General features: G+C 33.7%; 3 protein-coding genes across 3 annotated transcripts; all 3 read left to right on the plus strand.

Annotated features, from left to right (window-relative positions):
• Nucleotides 1–8,994: 8,994 nt before the first annotated feature.
• LOC131647685 (uncharacterized) lies at nt 8,995–10,733 on the plus strand. Its single transcript, XM_058917549.1, has 5 exons — nt 8,995–9,293; nt 9,545–9,687; nt 9,870–10,054; nt 10,329–10,442; nt 10,524–10,733. The coding sequence occupies exons 1-5, from the start codon at nt 9,057–9,059 to the stop codon at nt 10,649–10,651; spliced, it is 807 nt and encodes a 268-aa protein (XP_058773532.1). The 5' UTR covers nt 8,995–9,056; the 3' UTR covers nt 10,652–10,733.
• A 1,191-nt stretch (nt 10,734–11,924) lies between these two features.
• On the plus strand, nt 11,925–14,873 carry LOC131653276 (alcohol dehydrogenase-like 6). The gene is made up of 10 exons (XM_058923367.1): nt 11,925–12,075; nt 12,152–12,288; nt 12,666–12,703; nt 13,069–13,391; nt 13,483–13,565; nt 13,689–13,764; nt 13,881–13,942; nt 14,040–14,135; nt 14,259–14,420; nt 14,492–14,873. Exons 1-10 carry the CDS (start codon nt 12,039–12,041, stop codon nt 14,603–14,605), a joined length of 1,128 nt encoding a protein of 375 aa, XP_058779350.1. The 5' UTR covers nt 11,925–12,038; the 3' UTR covers nt 14,606–14,873.
• Nucleotides 14,874–17,294: 2,421 nt separating this feature from the next.
• On the plus strand, nt 17,295–19,656 carry LOC131653277 (uncharacterized). Its single transcript, XM_058923368.1, has 4 exons — nt 17,295–17,618; nt 17,795–18,731; nt 18,951–19,117; nt 19,212–19,656. Exons 1-4 carry the CDS (start codon nt 17,431–17,433, stop codon nt 19,417–19,419), a joined length of 1,500 nt encoding a protein of 499 aa, XP_058779351.1. The 5' UTR covers nt 17,295–17,430; the 3' UTR covers nt 19,420–19,656.
• Nucleotides 19,657–21,155: the final 1,499 nt, after the last annotated feature.

Raw genomic sequence — 21,155 nt, forward strand, 5'->3', positions numbered from 1 at the left:
CGGTCAATTCTTAGTCTAGAAGTTGCTTTATTAAGGAGATACCTTCTTGTATTGCTACTTATTTAATTAATGAAAGTCGCACTAAACCATCATTAAAAAACTGTTTATTGTACTATCAATGCTTCAAATTTAATGATAATAATAAAATTTAAAAATATAATATTTTACTTAATTTATGTTTCTTATTAATTAGTTGTCGTTTTTCATATTTATTGATTATGTATCACGTTTTTCGCCTAATATAATTCTACAACACTATTATTTTATAAATTTAAATATTAAAATTTTTAATTTGATTATTAACCTTTAAAATTGTTTAAAGATGAAAAGAATAGTTATAGAGAACTATTGTGCTATAAATTTAAGAGTATTATATAATATTTATTTTTAAGAAAAGGGTCTTACAATATATTTTAACCATGAATATGATATTTTAACAAAAATAACAAAAAAAATTACTTATTCAAGGTCTTATTTTTTTAATTATTAATTTATTTATTTTATAAACTTAAATATTAGAATTTTTAAGTTGATTATAATAAATTTAATGACAATTGATCATTATATCATTATAAAACCGTTGAATTTAAAAGTGTCATTGATTGAATAAATATATAAATATAACTAATAAATTTTTCAATTGTTTTTTTCTATTATGTAACTTCTATCATTTATTTATATTTATTCAGTCACTTATGGTCTTGATATAAATTTTAATTAACAATTAAATTAATCAATTAATTATTTTTATTATTATATTCATAATCAAGTGTATATAAAAGTGTGATATTGAATTATCATCATTTCATATATATTTTTCTAGATTTTATAGTCATAATAATAAATATAATAAAGATGTTTTTAAGTTTAAAATATTATATACAATGAAAATAATTTATTATAGGTCAATCGCGCATTGCGCGGATTATATACTAGTGTTAACTACATTAATAATTAATACTAATTTTGAAAATATACATAGGGGTGGCAAAACGGGCCCAACCTGTTGGGCACCTTAGTGCGGTGCGAGCCAAGGATTTAGGCCATCACCCTTTAATATGACCGTTCTGCCTCGCCCCTTTTGTTATGTGGACTTTTGCGGACACGAACATTAACATAATTTTTTGCATTTTTAGGCTTAAAAAGTGTAGTGCCTGCAGGCATATCCCGCCACGCCTTAACTTTTGTGGGGCGGGCCAAGATTTTAGGCCCGCACGCTTAATTATGCCCACCCCTCCTCACCCCGTTTTTTTGCGGGCTTTTGCAGGACGGGCCTAAATGGGGCGTGTATGCCAGTTTGCTGCGCCTAAATATACATATATTAATAAATTATTTGGTTAAATATATAAAATCTCATGTAATGTTAGCGAGTTTAGTTTTTAGCCCATGTAAAATATTTTTTTAAATTCCCCTAACTTATCTAGATTCCCTCACTAAATCCCCCCAAATGCCACACGTTCATTCAGATTATCCATTTTTTATTTTTCTGTCTATGTGAATTATAAGCAATAACACATGGAAGCAATAACACATGGCATTTTTTTTGTTTTATGCTGACTAAACTTTCTCATTTTATTTATCCACTAGTAAAAATTAGGGCTACTTTTCCCATTCTCAATCACTGCAAAGGAGAAGAAGAACGCAGCGGAGGATACGACGCTCAGGGAACGACTGAGGCTACGATGTTTGTGGTGAACGAAAAACGAGTTCGACGACATTGAAACCTAGGATGTCTGAGGTAAGTGATCTATAACCTTCTTTGTCCTCCTTTTGTTATATTAGGTTTTTTATCTGAAACTTTACACACTAGAAATGCAACATTTTAATGTTACTTTTCACCATGGGGGTGAATTTATAATGGTTAACCAAAACGAGATAATTTATATAGGGGCCGGGGGTTGATTCGAATGTGTCTGGGTTACACATTGAGAACTAGATAATGGAGAGCGTTGATAAGTTGGTGAATAAGTGGGGGTATAAGAAAGGGAGTTATAGGTTATGGATAAAAAATTTGAAAATCGATGAGGGTTTTATTCAGATAAGAAAAGATATTAACAAAAAGGTCATGTAGCTGAAATTTTGAAAATTGGTAGGAATTCCTTGTAGGCATGATACAACTACTTTAAGTTATAGGACACACATACCTGATGAATTTGTTGATGAGTGTTATACAAGAGAAAAGTATGCACTTTGTTATGGTTATTCTGTGAGTCCCATCAATGGGCAAGATATATGGCAAAAAAGGTATAATGTGTTGTGTTTATTTATTGATGTGCATCTTATTTAAATTTGGTTCATGGCTAATTGAGTTTGTATATTGACTGCGTAGAAAAAAGCTAAAGCTGGGAAAAAGCCAACTGATATAGAGACTCAAAAACCAACTGCCATGCTAACTATGGAGCCAACGGATGTAGAGACTCAATCCCTAGATGTCATGCCAACTCAAAACAATCCTACTATGGAGCAAGTACGGCCTTTTATGCCTGCTTTGGATCAACCTGCTATGTCTGTTATGGTGCAAAGTCAAACTGAATCTTGTGTTGTAGACATAAGTCAGCCACAAGCCAAAAGAAAGAAAGAAAACACTAGTCCCTACAAGAAGGAAGAGTGAAAAGGTAAAGTTGAGATGGTTTAAAAAGCCAATTATAGGCCCAAGATCAATTGACCAACCAATTACATTACCATAACCTGAAGAAAGATCAAGTGCTCAAGATTCTAAGCTTGGAGTGTCAACTAGGTCTTTGAAGTATTGGAAGAATAAGAAATGATAGTTTAACTAGTTGTTATTGAATTATGTTTTTTTAGTGCTAGTAATGTTTGTAATAGACCTATAATATAATTTTGTGCTTGTGTCAAAGCTATGTTTAGTTTGTATTTGTATTGATCTATCAGAGACAATGCATTATACGTGCTTTTTGATAATGAATGCATGATGTTTAATGTTGTTAACTATGCTATAAATGTTTCATCTTATGCTTTCTTGTGCAACATTATGTAATCTCATATTTATGGAACATGTTTATACCACGGCAACATAGAAACATAGAATCATAGAAACCTTTCCATCGAAACAAAATGTTGATACATTAACTGTTACAATAACCCTTCATTACATTAACTGAAGCACTATTGAAATCATAACCCTAAATTACATAAACTTCAACATTATTAAAAACAACATCCAGGACAAAGCAAGTGCAAGCATCAGCTTATAGTTCCTTTTCTTCTCCATTACAAGCTTTTTCTTCAATTTTTCAATCTTGTATAGGCTGCCTTCTACACCCCAATTATCCTTAATAATGTCCTTCAAATTTCCAAACGATCATCCGGTTACCGTTACTCCTTCGACAGAACCACCTTCTTTGAAGCTTTCACTCTGTTGAATCAGAATTGTGAAATCTTGTGCAAAATCCCCCAAATCAACACCTTGATCTTGGAGGACAAACCCTAACTAGTTTTTCCTAATGAAACCCCTAAATAATCTTAACCCAATTACAATTCAACAACCTAAATTGGATGTTATGAACTCTGAATATAGATAGTACCCAATAATCATGATTATGTGTAATTGTTGTGTGTATGCATAAATGAGAGATTGAAGAGGAAGAGAACTTTATTTGTATGTTTTTGGTTTCATCAAGTTGGAAATAATGCATGAATAAGGTATATACACACACACACATATATGTGTGTGTGTAAGTTGAAGGTAAAAAGAAAACTCGAAGTTTAGAAAAGAAAGTAGAATTTCAAAAATTTTGACGCATGTGTCGACACATGTAAGTCACGAGTCGACTCATAGTAGGAAATTCTCTACTACGTGTCGACTTGAAAAGCATCATGAGTCGACTCATGCAAACAGAATCCACAAGCTTAAAAAAGCATGAGCATGTGTCGACTCATACGATGTATGTGTCGACTCATAGAAGAAATGTCGACCTGAAAAGTTTCATGTATCGACTCATGCAAACAAAAACTACAAGATTTAAAAAGCATCCGCATGTGTCAACTTATAGCGCGTATCTGTCGACACATAGACCTGTTTTTCCCATAAAATTTTGTTTTTAATGCTTAAAACCTTTTCTAAACACATTCTAAGCTTCCTAATACTAAAATACACATCAAGACTCAAAGAATATCATCCAATATACAAAAATCATAAAGTTCTCCTAGTTTTTACATCATGCAAAACATATCTAATGGGAAAGTGCACTTACATAATCCTCGTTTTTTATGATGGAAAAACTTGCTAAGATGTATTTTGTCTCTTCATGAAGGCTTCCCCTGAATGCGTGAATCCCAACTTCGTCTTGCAGATACTTCTCCCTCTTTAACGACATAAAAAAACAAAGCAAGCCATGAGAAGTATCTTATATCACACATATACCAATGTATCACACAAAGGCGTTTGCAAAGAGATAACATGCATTCACATATACGTGAAATGACGCAAAATTGAAGAAGCATAAACATACATAAAAGGAAATTCAAACAATATTATACTATTGTTTCCACAAATTACCCCAATAACAAATACAATAGCATGAAAAATGATGGATACAATGCAATCACAAACTCTTGAGTCCCTTAAAAAATGCCACGTTTACGCAACTCTTCATATTGGTGTTCCCGATGTTGGACACACATGTTCCTAGCTTAGTGAAAATGGAAAATACACCACCACTAAAACTTATATAACAAAGATGCTTCAATAAAACATGACATGAATTATTCAAGAACTCCATTGACACTATAACATTCTCAAACTAATTCATGCGATAATTGATAGATAACAAGCTCAACCACTAATAACATTAAATATACTTCAACTGTGTAAAATTTATATCATGAAATACATATAATGATGAATTAAAAATGATTAAAACACGAAGTCACTATAAATATATGGATTGAAAACACTCATGGGTTAACAACAAAGTTTTTGGAAGTGAGCATTCATGGGATTGCATCATACATCAAATATATCACACATTTTTTAGCATAAACAAGCAATCAAATTACAAGAGACATAGATAATAAACACAAGATATAAAAACTTATGAAAAAAGAGATAAGTGACAACAATATTACCTCACCAGATGAATTGATGGTGGATGCACTTATATGAAATGGAACTTTCAAACGAAAGTCGAACAAATATCAAGAGTGCCACTATAACTTTTGACGTCAACGTCCTTACCACTTTCATCTTTGTCTAAGTTATTGTTAGTGGAAATTGAATTTACGTTTTCCCTTCTGAAGTGTTTAAGCAACTCTTGGCAGCATATTGATTGACACATAAATGCCCCTTCTTTAAGATGCTTGATCTTAGAGCGTGTAGTTACGCCTTTGGTGATGTCTCCAAGAATGTTGTTGATTGGATGGTCCTTGGAAGTTCTCCATACCAAGGGAAGATCACTCGCTTTAGTTGGAATTTCATCCTTCTTCTTTTCATCATCGTTATCTTCCTCCTTCTCAGGTGTCACCGTATTAGGTTAATGAATTCTTTATTTGGTGTCTTTGAGTATGTCTTCTGAAGACACAACTATTTTGTAATAATAAATAACTTTCCCGACATTTCTCGGATAAGATTCATCAGAAGTAACATGCATAAACACTTCAATATTAAGTAATCTCTTTTTATAAACTCTATAGGCTTTTGTTGATTAAGAGTAACCAAGAAGAACATATATATATATATATATATATATATTTACCCTCAAGTCCTTAAACGAGTAATCTTTCTTTTCATCATGCAACAACTATTTGTGAAAGTGATTTTATATCCTTTGTCACATAGTTGACTAATGTTAAGTAGATTATCTTTAAGGCATTCAACAAGTATATCAATTAAGATAGTAGTAGATGAGCGATTACCTACACTACCTTTACAAAGTATAACACCTTTATTGTTGTCTCCAAAGGTCACATAGTCCTTATTCTTTGCCACAAAATCGATGAGTAGGGAGATGTCACCTATCATATGCGTTGAACACCCATTATCAAAAACTCATATTCTCTCCATGGATCCAAGACATTTATCCTACAAAATCAATTCAGAGTGCTAGGTATTCAATTTTCATTGGGTCCTTGAGAGTGAGTGAAAACACCTTTAGGAACAAAAAAAAAATCATAAATTTGCATTTTCAATGGTATGACATTTCTTGCAAAAATAGTGAGAAGTCAAATTATAAAGAGATTTACTTTTGCTCTTTGGATCATTTTTAATAAAGCTATATTTTTCTTATATGGTTTATTCAAAGAGTTTTTAAACTTTGAGGGATCAATAGCAAATGTAACATTTGATTGTAATGCCTTGTCCAATTTTACTTTAAGAGTATTAACCTCTTTTGCCAAATGTGACAAGTTTCACAACTTAACCATGAAGGTACTTCATCCTCACTGTGATTTTTTTTAATATATTTCTTAAGAGCTTCTATTTCATCTTCGGATTTTAAAACCTTAGCTTTTAGGTGTGAAAATATTCTTTATTTGAAGCTAACTTTTTAAAAGCATTTACCGCTTCTCTATGTAGATTTTCAAAATCCATTTGTAACTTGGAATAAGAAAATTTATTAACATGTTCATATTTATAATGACTTACATTCTTTTTCTTCTTTTGACTTTAATGAGCCGAGAGACATATATTAAATCAAAATATCTTAATATTGGCAAATTGGACAACAACAGGCATTCCACTTTTTGATTTTCCAATCAACATATTCTCCAAATAATGCATATTCACACTTACCATTGCAAGGCAACAATGACAAAAAATATTACACACGAGATGTTATAAATTCACACACTTGAAATCATTCTTAAAATATATGCATTTACCTATGATTAGTCAACTCAAACACCACTATCTTGGTTGCATGGAAATTGTTATCCGGATTAGTCGCGTCACCCATTTCTTTTTTCTGGTGTAGATGACTTGCTTTACTCGAAGAAGGCTTGATGGTTGTATGTTCCAAGAGTCTAGTCAAATAGGGCACATTGATTTGATGGACTTAGCTTCACATTCTTTTTGATCTTATTGTAGGGCCTTGTAGATCATTTTTCTCCTAAAAGATTAACATTGATCATTATCGACTCGTTGTGGTACTTCAGCTTGAGGTGTACCTAGGAATCCACCACATCTAGGGCTGCTGCAAAGGGCCGACCCATGTTACAACTATGAACGCTCTTATAAGGAATGACTAGGAATTAGGAGTTGACCATCTTGATATATCTCCTCCCTCCTATAAGGTGACCATCAACTTTATGTACCCTTAAGGGTGGGTTAGAGTGCCATTGAAGAGTTGTAGATCAGACCCTTCATAAAGACACAATTTTTCTCTATTGAACCCCATCTTCTCGAAGAGATCTGCATACATAATATTGAAGGAACTTCTGCATCATTCAGCGTCCTGGATACGTCAAAGTTGGAGACCGTAACCATTATGACCAATGGAAATATTTTTTTAGGAAATCCTTAAACCTTTTCGCTATCCCGAAATCCGAGGATATATGTCTATGGGCTCTTTCTAGAGGCACCCCATTCCTTCTTATTGATGACCATTAGCTCATCGACCTTTTTCTTACCGTACTATAGGGCAGATTGCATAATATTGATGCGCCTATTGTAATGGAAGCAATATATCGATGCTTCCCCTCATGTCTATCACCTTCTCTGTTGCCTGCCTTTTTAGCTTTCTTCCCAATCAAAACTTCAACAACTTTCTTAGGGGATGATTATTCTTGGGGAATCTCTGGATCCCTTTTGTTGTCCATGGTGTACTTAGATAACTACCCCTTCTTGATCAGTAATTCGATCACATCCTTCAGTTGGATATTATCGTTGGTGTTGTGACCATGAATCTTATAGAAACAAAAATACTTGGACTTGTTGGTCTAAGCCGATTCCTTGATTGGATAATGACATCTTATTTCAGTCTCCTTGAACTCCATGTTGACACACACCTTCGAGATCCTTTTTTACAAAGTGTTCAAGGGAGTATACGTGTCAAACCACAAACGGGGTCTGCGCTCACTTTCCTCTTTCGATTGCAGACGGTGCCCAACTAAATACACCGTTTCCTGATACCTGACTATCTTCACCGAACAATAACTTTTATTCATAGTTAACGCATGGATGCACCTTAATCAACTAGTCCTTTAGGGTGTAAGCCTCCTTACATTCTAACTTCTCTCATAATGCACAATCTGGTCTACGGATCTTCTCAGAGATCCAACACTTTAGACTTTTATTTGAGCCTCCAACAACCGCTGCCATCTTGGTCTAGAACTATAAGGTGATTGGCGATGATGAAATTGTGGTTTATTATGGTGGTTCAAGGTTTCCGATGTGGTAGAGAAGAAACCAACCTGCAAGATTAACACACAAACGTTTAAATAAGTAAGAGAGTGAAAATTGAAGGCAAATAATTTGAATACCTGAAGGGTGTCACATTTTCCTCTTTAAATAGAGGAGATGATTGATAACCGCAAATGTGTGAGATGCGACCAATAATTGAATTGATTATGAAAGATTGACATGGTACTTTGTGATGGATACTTTGTGACGCAGAAAAAAAAAGTTTACCAATTCTTCATGTGATAGCTTCTTATTTTCACTACTGAGTTTTTGGTTCATGGCCAGGGGCGGAGCCAAGGCCCAACTAGCCCGGGCAAGCGCCCGAGCTCAACCCCTATTTTTTTTGTACTCTCCCCAATTTAATAGTAAATTTTTAGACAAAATCAGGGGCAAAATTAATAAAAATAAGGTGTGAAAATTAAAACAAATGAATAATCAATAGTGGAAAGTTTTTGCCCAGGCTGTATAAAATTCCTGGCTCCGCCATTGTCATGGCCAGTCTTAATTTTTAGAAATTTTATGACATACAATAAAAATTATTTAAAAAAAAAGTCATTATATGAATTACATTCTAAAATTTTATTTTACCAAAGTTTTACCTTATCAATTGAAAGGTTAATTTAGTATTTCTACCTCTCTCTCTCCGGAGGTGGATAGAACCTTTGGAAGAGAGGTGTGAACAACAACCTTGGAGTAGAGAATGGAGGAAGATGAAGAGAATGCACCGGCGGCAACGGGGAAGTTGGGTTCATACGGTGGTTCCGTCATGTTGGTTGTTCCTGGGGAGGAATCAGCTGCGGAAGAGACCATGCTTCTCTGGGGTATTCTCCAGCCCACTCTTTCCAAACCCAATGCTTTTGTCGCTCAATCTTCCTTGCAGCTCTGCCTCGACTCCTGTGGTCACTCTCTCTCCATTCTTCAATCACCTTCTTCCTTGGTATATCTCTCTCTCTTATTCTTTAATTTAAAGGTTATTGATGAAATATTTTATTTTCATGATTCTACGAGTTCTTCTAATTTGATAACCTAATTCTTGAAATACTGATTATTGCTACTTAATATTTACAATCACATGGATAATTTGCATTAGAGCTTAATTATTAGTTAAGTTTTAATGGTTAAATTGACATCATACCTACCATTGTTGAATTTAGTTCAAACTTCACAGTTATGGCTTTTTGATTCAAGGGAACGCCCGGAGTAACTGGATCAGTGATGTGGGACAGTGGAGTTATGCTCGGAAAGTTTCTAGAACATTCTGTTGACTCGGGATTGCTTGTTCTTCAAGGCAAGAAGATTGTTGAACTCGGATCTGGTTGCGGATTGGTTGGGTAATTACAATCAAACTCATTGTTACTGTTCATTAATTTGCTGTGCCAAAATACTAAAAAATTTAACTGGTTTTTCTTTATCCGCATTTAGCTTTTTCACATGATAAGATAAGATTGGGAATGAAATCATTAGAGAGAAAGTTGGGTATAATGCTCGATTCTTATTTATTTTTCTTCCATAGTTGCATTGCAGCTCTTTTGGGTGGTGAAGTCGTTCTTACTGATCTGCCTGATAGAATGAGGCTACTCAGAAAGAATATTGAAACCAATATGGAACATATTTCTCTGCGTGGTTCCATAACAGCAACTGAACTCACATGGGGAGATGATCCTGATCCAGAGCTCATTGTTCCCACACCTGATTACAGTAATAACCCTCCCTCAACCTTTATTAACTAGTAATGAACTCACTGTGACATGTTGCCGTCATTTGTATTGTTATCATCACCTTAATAAGTTTTATCAATTGCAGATTGCATAAAATTGTGCTTTGTTCAAATTCGACTGCATTACAGTGCTATAGTAGCTATCTAACTATACTATGTACCACAAGTCATTTTCAGAAAAGCGCACCTTGTTTACGATCTGTCGGACGTTTTCAAAGATTTGTACATGAAACTCACTTAATTTATTGCTTTCAGTACTAGGATCTGACGTGGTGTATAGTGAAGGTGCTGTTGTGGATCTGCTAGAGACACTTGCTCAGCTCTCTGGACCTAACACGACAATTTTTTTGGCCGGGGAACTTAGAAATGGTAAGGAGATCAACCTCTTTTCTTCTTGTATGAACCTCAATCCTTACCATAATTGTGAAAATTATTGTTTTGTGATTTCAGATGCAATTCTTGAGTACTTCTTAGAAGCTGCAATGAATGATTTCACAATTGGTCGTGTGGATCAAACTCTATGGCATCCTGATTATCGCAGCAATCGCGTTGTTCTTTATGTTCTAGTTAAGAAATGATTGAGAGTAATATTGTTTGATGCTGCAAATATAGCATTATTCTTTCTTCCAAGTTATTTTTATAAAATGTCTATACAATGAATAGGATACAAAAGTTTGTGATGATGTGAAATTTGAATGGGATTGAACACTTAGAACTTTGGTTAGTCTGCCAAATAGTCAAATAAAGATTCCAAGCCATATAACTGTTGTTACTATTGATCTTTTCTTTGTGGGTTTTTATTCTGAAATGAAATACTTTATGAATGACGAGAGTTGATCTAAAAATAAGTAAAATTGGATCAATACATGTTTAAAGTAGAGGTTAAACTTGATTGATATTATTTTTACATAGATTCAAAGTCGATTAAAATTGATTTGAATGATGGATATGTTAACTGTACTTCTTTATGTTAAAATTTAATCGGAGAAAATCCTAACTCTATTGGAAAAGAAATCCTCTGTAGTGATATTTTTCTGCACTTAGAAATCAGCTGTTCATTGTTTTTTACAGAGCCAAAGTCAATTACTAAAATTGATTTGAAATGAGGATATTAATTGTACTACTTCTTCTGGTTAAAATTTAATGGTGAGATCTCGGTTGTTCATTGTTTTTTATGTATAGAAATAAAATCAATTAAAAATATTTTGAATGATGGAGATCTTAACTGGGTTTACTTGGATTGGGATTTACTTCATTCAAATTTTCAAACACTCACATACAAAATCGATGCATAAAATACACCGCCTAAAAAATCATTTATTTTTTTAAGAGTTCTGCTAACGAGTGCCCTCATGTTAAATTATGATCATAACTTATTATTGTTTTAATTTCTACTTAATTAAATTGTTAGTTAATTATCTTATTTTAATCAAAATATAATTGAATTCTAACCTCAAAGGGTTGACTCAGTTGGCAAATGACCTTTCTCCAAAAAGGGACGGAACCGGCCCGTTTCCGGCTGGAGTCAAAAACGCCCTGGGGCCACGATACCGTCGCCTCCGGGTCCGGATTAGTCACGTGGGGTCCCTTTCCCCGCGGATACCGGTCGGTTAACACCAAAAAAAAATCGAATTCTCTGCTGTCATTTTACTTTATTAATTTGTGTAATAAAAATAAAATTCAAATTAATCGGAAATAAATTATTTTACTTTATTAATTTGTGTAATAAACCCTAAAATTCAAATTAATCGGAAATAAATTATTGATATTTATAAATAATAAATTTTTTATTTTTTAAAAAATTAATTGAGAAATTAATATTTTAGACCATGAAACTTAGATTTAATATGTATGATATATTCCTTCACCTACCACAACAACCAACAACAACATGAACAATTGAAGTTCTCTTGACTTTTTAACCTTTTTTTTTCTTCAAGTTTTCGTTAGACATCAACAGCTAACATGGCATCATCAACCCCTCAAGTCATAACCTGCAAAGGTGAGTCCACTTTACCATTTCCTTTCTGTTATGATATCTATGTATGACCCATGTCCATCGTTTATGAATTAAACAGCCGCAGTGGCATGGGGAGCTGGTGAGGCATTGGTACTGGAGGAAGTGGAAGTCAGTCCTCCCCAACCATTCGAGATTAGGATTAAGGTTGTTTCCACCTCTCTATGTCGTAGTGATCTTTCTGCTTGGGAATCCCATGTAAGTGGATCTTTTTATTTTTTTTTTCAATTTTATTATTTTTAACATCATCAATTTCTAATTACCTGTTTCATTAGACATTGTCCTGTCATTGTGAGATGTAATTGAATAACTTTTTTTTTTTCCATTTGTGAGACAGTTTATGTACCGATCAACATTTTGTTTGACCCGATTAATGATTAACTATGTCTGTGTAGCACTCACACGTCCGAGTAATGATATGTTCGATGTCTGCGTCGTGTCAGTTCTTCATAGATGATCAATTAGTACTCTAAACATTGCATTCCTCAAAAGTATGCCTGCTTGTGTTGTTTGCAAAAGCTAATGGATATTGAATTAAGTAATAAACATTTGACATAAGGTGTTTTTTTATGCAGGCTATATTTCCTCGCATATTTGGCCATGAAGCATCTGGGTAATCTACACTTAATGTTCTTCTGTTGATTTTATTTATTAACGAGTCATTAGTGATAGTGATCCTTTAGTTATTTTTCTAGAAGATCTTAAAAACAATTTGTCTTTTTTAGGGTTTCACAATTGATTAATTAGAATCATTTGGGTAATCTACACTTAATGTTCTACTTTTTGTTGTTGTTTGCAATCGCAATTACAGCCACGTCGGCCACATTTTCTGTTGTAATATCAAAGTTCACAGTGAAAAACCGTATTTGCAGTTTAGAACCATGACTGTAGCATCTTGGCCATGACTTAAACTAAACAATTGCAAAAAAAGTATAATTTTCTATATTAGATATTGAGTATAGAGTAATGGTTTTGCAGGGTTGTTGAGAGTGTAGGGCTAGGAGTGACTGAATTCAAACAAGGGGACCATGTGCTAACAGTTTTCATAGGAGAATGCATGTCATGCAAGCCGTGCAAATCGGGAAAAAGTAATATTTGTCAAGTTTTGGGATTGGAAAGAAAGGGTTTAATGCATAGTGATCAAAAGACAAGATTCTCAATAAAAGGGAAGCCTGTTTATCATTATTGTGGTGTTTCGAGTTTTAGCGAATATACAGTTGTCCATTCTGGATGTGCAGTGAAAGTTAGTCCTCATGTACCTCTCGACAAAATATGCATTCTAAGCTGTGGCGTCTCTGCAGGTAAAGTTCATAGACAGCATTGAAACTCTATTGCGATTAATGAGTTTTTTTTTTTTGCTGTGTTATTGATTATTTGACGAATTTGCATTAGGTCTGGGTGCAGCATGGAATGTTGCCGATGTTACAAAAGGATCAACAGTGGTTATATTTGGTCTCGGAACTGTTGGCCTTTCCGTAAGTCCAAATACTCAACAATTATTTTTGAATCTCTTCATGCTCTCGAGGTCTTATAATCATCTTCTTAACAGATGAATAATTATATGATATTTTGCAAATCATAACTTTTACGTTCAATAGGTTGCTCAAGGTGCTAAAATAAGAGGTGCATCTAGAATAATTGGTGTTGACAACAACCCAAAGAAGTGTGAAAATGGTGATATAATTAGTTCTCCAAATTACTCTGAAACTATTTTTAAACCATAAAACCTGTCATAAATCATAATTAACCTCTTGATTTACTATCTGTTTTCTTGTTGATTTCCACCACAGCTAAATCTTTTGGGGTTACAGAAGTTGTTGATCCGAATTTGTACAAAGAGCCTATTGTGCAGGTGGATTCTTCTACTCATTAGAAAACATCCAATTTTAAACCTTTTCAAATAATCTCATACATGACCATCACAACAATTTTTGTGTTGAAAATTTCAGGTTATTAAGCGCATTACTGATGGTGGAGCAGATTTTTGTTTTGAATGTGTCGGTAACACTGATATGATAACAACTGCATTGCAATCATGTTGTGATGTAATACTCTATATCCTTCAAGTCACATAAAAGCAGCTTATACATATAAGCACTTATTTAAGTTATTTACCTAAACAACGAGCCTGACTTGAATTTGATTCTATCTTTTGTTGATTCTAATAGGGATCGGGTTTGACTGTAACACTTGGTGTGCCGAAGGTGAAGCCGGAGATGTCGGCTCATTATGGATTATTCTTGACAGGAAGAACATTAAAAGGATCTCTATTTGGAGGATGGAAACCTAAAACTGATCTTCCTTCACTAGTAGAAAAATATATGAACAAGGTAAAACAAGTTTGAATAAATATTATGATAAAACTATGTGCTAATCTTATGTATGATAAATAAATATGCAGGAAATTCAGATTGATGACTACATAACACACAATCTGACATTTGATGACATTAATAAAGCTTTCAATCTCATGAATGAAGGAAAGTGTCTTCGTTGTGTTATCCACATGCCATGATCATTTCTTTGGCTTCTTCTTTCTTTCATGAAATTATTATCCTAGAGTGTGTAGAAAATATTTACTACTTTGCCTATAGATTGATCATTTTCTTTCAAGTTTGATCATTTTCTTTCACGGGTGACATGATTTTCTATATAAATAAAGACAACCTGGTGGTAGAACAGACGAAATTCATGTTTAATGAGACAAATTTCTACCGGTTTCATATTTGCTTTGCATCTAGTTTGTATAAACTGGAGGAAGTGAATGAAATTAAATTTAGTGATGCTTTGTAATTTATTTATGTAAATAATAAATATGACTAAAAGAATATCTTTTAAGTTAACTCCAAATAGAGATATTTGTAGGAAAAATATATGTGAGGGGAATGTGTTTCTGATCAATAATAATGAGAGAAATAAAAGAAAATAAATTATAAATAGAAAGAAAAGATATTTAATACTTCAAGGGAATGTATGGAGAGTGAAGGAGAAAAATTCTCCTTACATTATTTTTAGGCTTAAATAATGATTTCGTCCCTGTAAGTTAGCGTGTTTTTGGTTTTAGTCCCTGAATCTTTTTTTTTTCCGTTCTAAATTCCCATATGTTCAATTCTCTTTGGTTTCAGTCCCTCATGTCAAAGGAACGTTAAAAAAAAGGATTAGGTGGCAGACGTTGCTGACATGGATAACATTGTTTCATCTTATTTTATTTTTCATTACACATGTGGACATCTTCTCTTTGCAATATATTAAATAGGGACCAAATGAAAAAAAATAGAATTTGTTCTTCTTCTCCTTCAAGGTCATTAACTCCAAAATCCCTCATCTTCGCTGCACCTTTTCATTCCCTTCTGCCATGGTTTCTAATTCGTCTGCTAAATCTCATCACGTTGAAGCACCGGTTTGTGGTTGCAATAGAAGCATGAAAATATTTATGTCAAACTCCATTGGTAACCCTAAAAGGAGGTTTTGGAAGTGTTAAAATGTAGGGTTAATGTATGGTTGGGTCATGGGGGTTCTTTGAGATTGGCAAAAAGGAAAAATTGAAGATTAAGTTGGAGAAGGAGAAGATGAAGGTGACACTGTTGAAGTTGTTGTTGGTTGGGTCATGGGGGTTCTTTGAGATTGGCAAAAAGGAAAAGATGAAGATTAAGTTGGAGAAGGAGAAGATGAAGGTGACACTGTTGAAGTTGTTGTTGGTTGGGTCATGGAGGTTCTTTGTTGCTTGTCACAAATGGTGTTGAACCCAGTTGTTTGCAGCTTGTCACAAATGGTGATGAAGATTAAGTTGGAGAAGGAGAAGAGGAAGGTGACACTGTTTATTATTTTTTAGTTCAGTTCCTGTAACATATATGTATTTTGGAAATGGTCCATGTACCATATGATGAATGAAAGTATAAAACTAATATCCACGTGTGTTACAAAAAAAATAATAAAAAATTGTTTAAGGAGTATGCCAAGTCACCAACGCCTGCCACAAAAGCTTTTTTTTAACGTCTCACTAACAGCAGGGACTAACGCCAAAGCGAATTGAACATATGGGGACTTGGAACGAAAAAAAAAAAGATTCAGGGACTAAAACCAAAAACACGCTAACTTACAGGGACGAAATCATTATTTAAGCCTTATTTTTATTAGTTGTAAATGTAGCGTTTCTCATTTTTAATCATTATATCAAAATTTCAAAAATGTTCATTTGCATGTTGAAATTCTGGCACAAGACATATGTCGTATCAGGACACTAAGATGTCAAACGTAACGTCGAATACAACGTTAAGACATCGTAACAACAGATCGAATAATAAATAAGTTGAAGTAAAGTGCAAAAAATAACAAACACAGGTCAATTGTTAATCCAACTCGGTTCAACGTCACTTACATTTGAGGGCATCTAAATCAAGAAGGAAATCTACTGTAATAGTATTAATTTGAAGTTTTAAATAACCTCTGGTTTTACAAACTTCGCACTTAATCTCTACCCGTGTAATTTCTATCTAAGACTCTCTCAGATATGAGACCCCTCTCACTTCCCCTCAATCACACACCTATGATGAAAACAATAACATCAAATAGAATACACACTTCCAATGAAACAAAATTTACTTTGACTTAAAAATTTATGAGTGATTCACAATTACAACTTAACTAACGGTTCATCCATAGCATTAAACAATATAAGCCTAAAAATAAACATGAAAGTCCTAATAATTAATACATTTACATATACGACTTGAACTCTTCTTAAGTTTATAACTAGAGAAACAACATGGACTTGAACTCTTCTTAAGTTTATAACTAGAGAAACAACATGGACTTGAACTCTTCTTAAGTTTATAACTAGAGAAACAACATGGACTTAGGCTAAAAAATACAGCAGATCCAATCAGGAGTGTTGCACAAAATCTCATTTGCTTTGGGAGCATAATCGATAGTGCAACTATATGACCTCAATTTACTGATAACATTGTGTATATGAGTTGGCAAATATAGAAAGATTTATGATGCCTTAGATTTTAATTTACTTTGTTCTTTTGGTAATTGAATCCTTTGGGATCGGCTTGGTTGTAGTGTTTGTGAATTTATCCGGTATATTTGATTAAAAAAAAAAGAATTCTTAATCATTAAATTATTTGACAAAAAAAAGTATTTTTAATCATAAACAAATAAAAATGAGAGAATTGTACCAAATATAAAAATAAAGATAAAAATAGGAAAATTGTGGTACTAGGGGTTTGAAGAAATTCCCTTACTAGGTCTAGAACCAGAAATGGGAAATCGAAGAAGACAAGTAAGCAATTAAAAAGCAAAAGCTGATAATTTCGAAGCAAAAAGAACCAAACAATGGCGAAAGAGGAACGTAGAGTTGCGGAAGTTGAAGTAGCAAAACAAAGATGCAGGTGCGTCATTGATTCCATTCACCAATTGCCATCTTCTTCAAACATCACCCACTCATGCAGACGAACCCTCCTCAAATTAGCACGCGCCGAGCTCGATTTTCTCTCTCGACCCTCTTCTTCTGCCTCTCTCAGGTCTCACTCATGTCACTCTTTCATGAATTTCATAATTGTAATGCTCTTGTTAATAATTGTCAAACCCTAAAACTAATCTGTATTTCAAATCATCAATTTTGATTAATTTATTTTAGTTTTTAACAATTACGTATTTTATATCATGAGAGTTTCTGTTTATTATGTGAAAATAACAGCGTCAATATTGGGCACCTTGAAGCAGTTTTACATATTCTACAGCAACCTTTTGTAAGCGGGGTTTCTAGAGTTTGCAAATCAATCCCGCTATCGCCTTCGGTTAGTCGCGAAGAGAGACATAGTTCTTCTCTCAAAGACATCCATGTTGATGTGGTGTGTATCCTCAACGGGAAGCCTGTGTGGATTATAGTATCCGATAGGAATCCAAAGTATGTTTCATGGAATAGTTGTCATAAAAGTAAGGGTTTGAAGCTACGCATTCAACAAGTACTTGCTGCTGCCAAATCGAACTTAGCCTTAAGACCTTCCTCGGTTATGATTTTCTTTGCCAATGGGATTTCAAGCCATGTTTATGACAAGCTACGTGAGGAATTTGGGGCATCTGAAGTCCGTTTGGAGTTTTCGGTTTTCAGTTCTAACATGTTGGAAGAAACAGAAGGTGACTGGATAAATGTTATATCTAGATCATATAGAGATGCACTTGTCCTTGAAATCATCCCTGCCAATGACAAAGATGTTGTTCAAAGTTTGACTTTGGATTCTTCTCAAGTAGAGATTTCAGAAGGAAAGGTTGAAACACAACTGCATATTTTGGAAGAAAATTCAATTAACAGGGGTTCTTTTCAACTTGAGCGTTCAATAGATAAAGCTGAAAGTAGATCGCATCTATCACAAGAGGATATTGAAACAAAGCTGGGTGATACATTCTGTTCTGTTATTATGGGAATGAAACTAAGCTCCTTGGACGAAAAAATTTCTGAACCAACCGAGTCTAAGACACTTTTAGGTGGGAGTGATCTGGTAAATTTTGATACGACTGCTTTGATAGCTTTTGTATCAGGAATTAGTAATGGTGGAACAGAAAAACTTTTGGCCACTCCAGAAAGTGAACTGAGACAGCGGTTTAAGGGAAACTTTGACTTTGTGATTGGTCAAGTGAGTTATCGTTTTTTTTTGTTGCCATCTGTTTTTGCCTTCCATTTACAATATTGATCACTTGTCCTTTTCTATTAAATAATTTACTAACCGAAAGTTTTATTATGTTTTAGTTAATTACAAATTCAGTATTTGCATTTTATGTAGTTTTCATAAACTATTCTGGTTTTTATCGGTGTCAAGTGAATTGACAAAAGCTTTCCTCAATTTATGTGCTAGATAATGTCTGAAATTCAAAATCCAATCCATGTGGAATTTGGTAGAGTCCTATATGGGAAGCAAGGCATAATTTGTGAGAGTGTTCTTTCAGAATTTAAGGAGCTGGTACAAATGTGTGGAGGGCCAAACGAGAAACTTAGAGCCGACAAGTTAATAAATTATCTCAGGTGAGTTTAATCAGCTAATCTTTTTCTCTATTTGAACCACTTAGGTTTATCTGCAACATTTTGCACTGACAAGCTGGAGGATCAATTGCCACAGGGTTGTTCCTGATACTCCTTCAGGACGCATGATGGGCCTCCCAACAACTAGGAAGCTGGCCTTAAAAAACAAAATTGTGTTTGGTACTGGTGACCATTGGCATGCCCCAACTTTGACAGCAAACATGGGATTCATCAGAGCAGTTTCGCAGACAGGGATGTCCCTCTCTAGTCTTGAACATAGACCAAGGGCCTTAACTGGGGATTAGTTACATGCGTTCGAGACAACAAAAGTTAAAGCATTTACACACAAGAAACTCAGCTAATAGAGTCTTTAATTTCAATTAAATGTGTTTGGTTACTTTACACTCAACATTCCCCCTGCCTCATAGTAAATGCCAATATTCTTGTTTTTGTTATTTTGCTCTGATCTGATCACATCAAAGTTTGCATACATTGTCCTGTCAAAATTAAGAATCTCAGAAGGCTATTTGTTTGGTGGTTTTGAGTGCTCAGGACATGGCAATGGATGATGGTACTGGTCTTGCAGAATAAAGTTGTACTTGTAATGAGATTCACGCCATAACTCAATTTTTATTAATGTTAAGAGTTGACTAAAAAATAAATAGTTGCAAACTACATATAAATTTTTGATTATTTTAATATTCAATGCTATTATATGAAACTAAATTGATGTTTCTGCGGACATCTTACGGATTGTATTTGAGTGATAATCATCTTTGTACTAGTGAATTTACTTCAAAATGCTGGTTTGCTTGACATCAAACCTCACCTTATTCCAATGCAGCCTCAACTTCATATGGAAAAAAACATTTGGTGAACATTAACTTATACAAGAATAATTGCAGGCTATTGTACTTGACTCACTCAATATCAGGGATTTCTTATGCTCTAAGTAAGCTCAAAGCTCAGTGAATACCTAGACACCCCTACTAATAAACACATGCTATATACTTTACATGTCCTGGCATTCCTCATGAATAATCCAAGAAAAGGACTATTCTTGAACTCATCATCACCTCTAAGTGTCAAAGGCTTCTCAGATTTAGATTGGGAAGCATCTCTTATTACTAGGCATTCCACAATTGATTTTTCCTTTTCTTTGGAACTTCATTGCTTATTTGGAATAATAAGAAACAAACAATGGTTTCTAGTTCCTCATTTGAGGCCGAATATAGAGCATTGACAACAGTAACATATGATGGAAAATAGATACTGTATATATTGCACGATGTCCTCATTCCTCTTCCTTCACTCATAATCATCATCTAGTATGACAACAAATCAGAACTACACATAGCAACAAACCTTATATTATGTAAAAGAACAAAACATGATACAACTTTAATACCATTCTAGCTTGGTTGATGAAAATTGCAAGCATTCCAATCAGACTTTATGCACAAAAAGAAAATACATTGGCTCTTTATTAATTTCAAGAAAACCCTGTAAGTTGAATTTTGCTGAACATATTTCTTTGCACTCATTTTATTGTATTGAAAAAATCTCTTCTTATTTATAATATTTTCTTTTGGCTTATTTAAGAAAAAGATAAATGACTTTTTAAATTTTTAAAACTTTTCATGAAGGTAAATAATTTGAAACATATTTTTGTATAGTTTATTTTCTTTTTTTAAGCAAGATGATATTAAAGGGAAACATGTTTACATAATAAAAGGGGAAAACAACCCGTCAAAAAAGGAAGAGATTATCATCCAATTTGAGTTATGAGAGGAAAAACAACGGATCTTTGCTAAACTCGTAAAAGCTATAATTGAGATTGGTAATTTTTTCTAAAATCGACCATTTCCAAACTAAATTTTTTATACTCCACACCGTATTATCATTTCAACCATCGTTCCAAAAGCAAATCCCATTCCGTAATAACCATATAGACCACGAAGTTGCAAGCTAAACTACTCCCCATTTGCCCTTCCTAACCTTCTTACCTTTACAAAACAAGTACCAATCCATAAAATTCGAT

This window comes from Vicia villosa, linkage group LG2 (assembly GCF_029867415.1).
Source record: "Vicia villosa cultivar HV-30 ecotype Madison, WI linkage group LG2, Vvil1.0, whole genome shotgun sequence".
Lineage (NCBI taxonomy): Eukaryota > Viridiplantae > Streptophyta > Magnoliopsida > Fabales > Fabaceae > Vicia > Vicia villosa.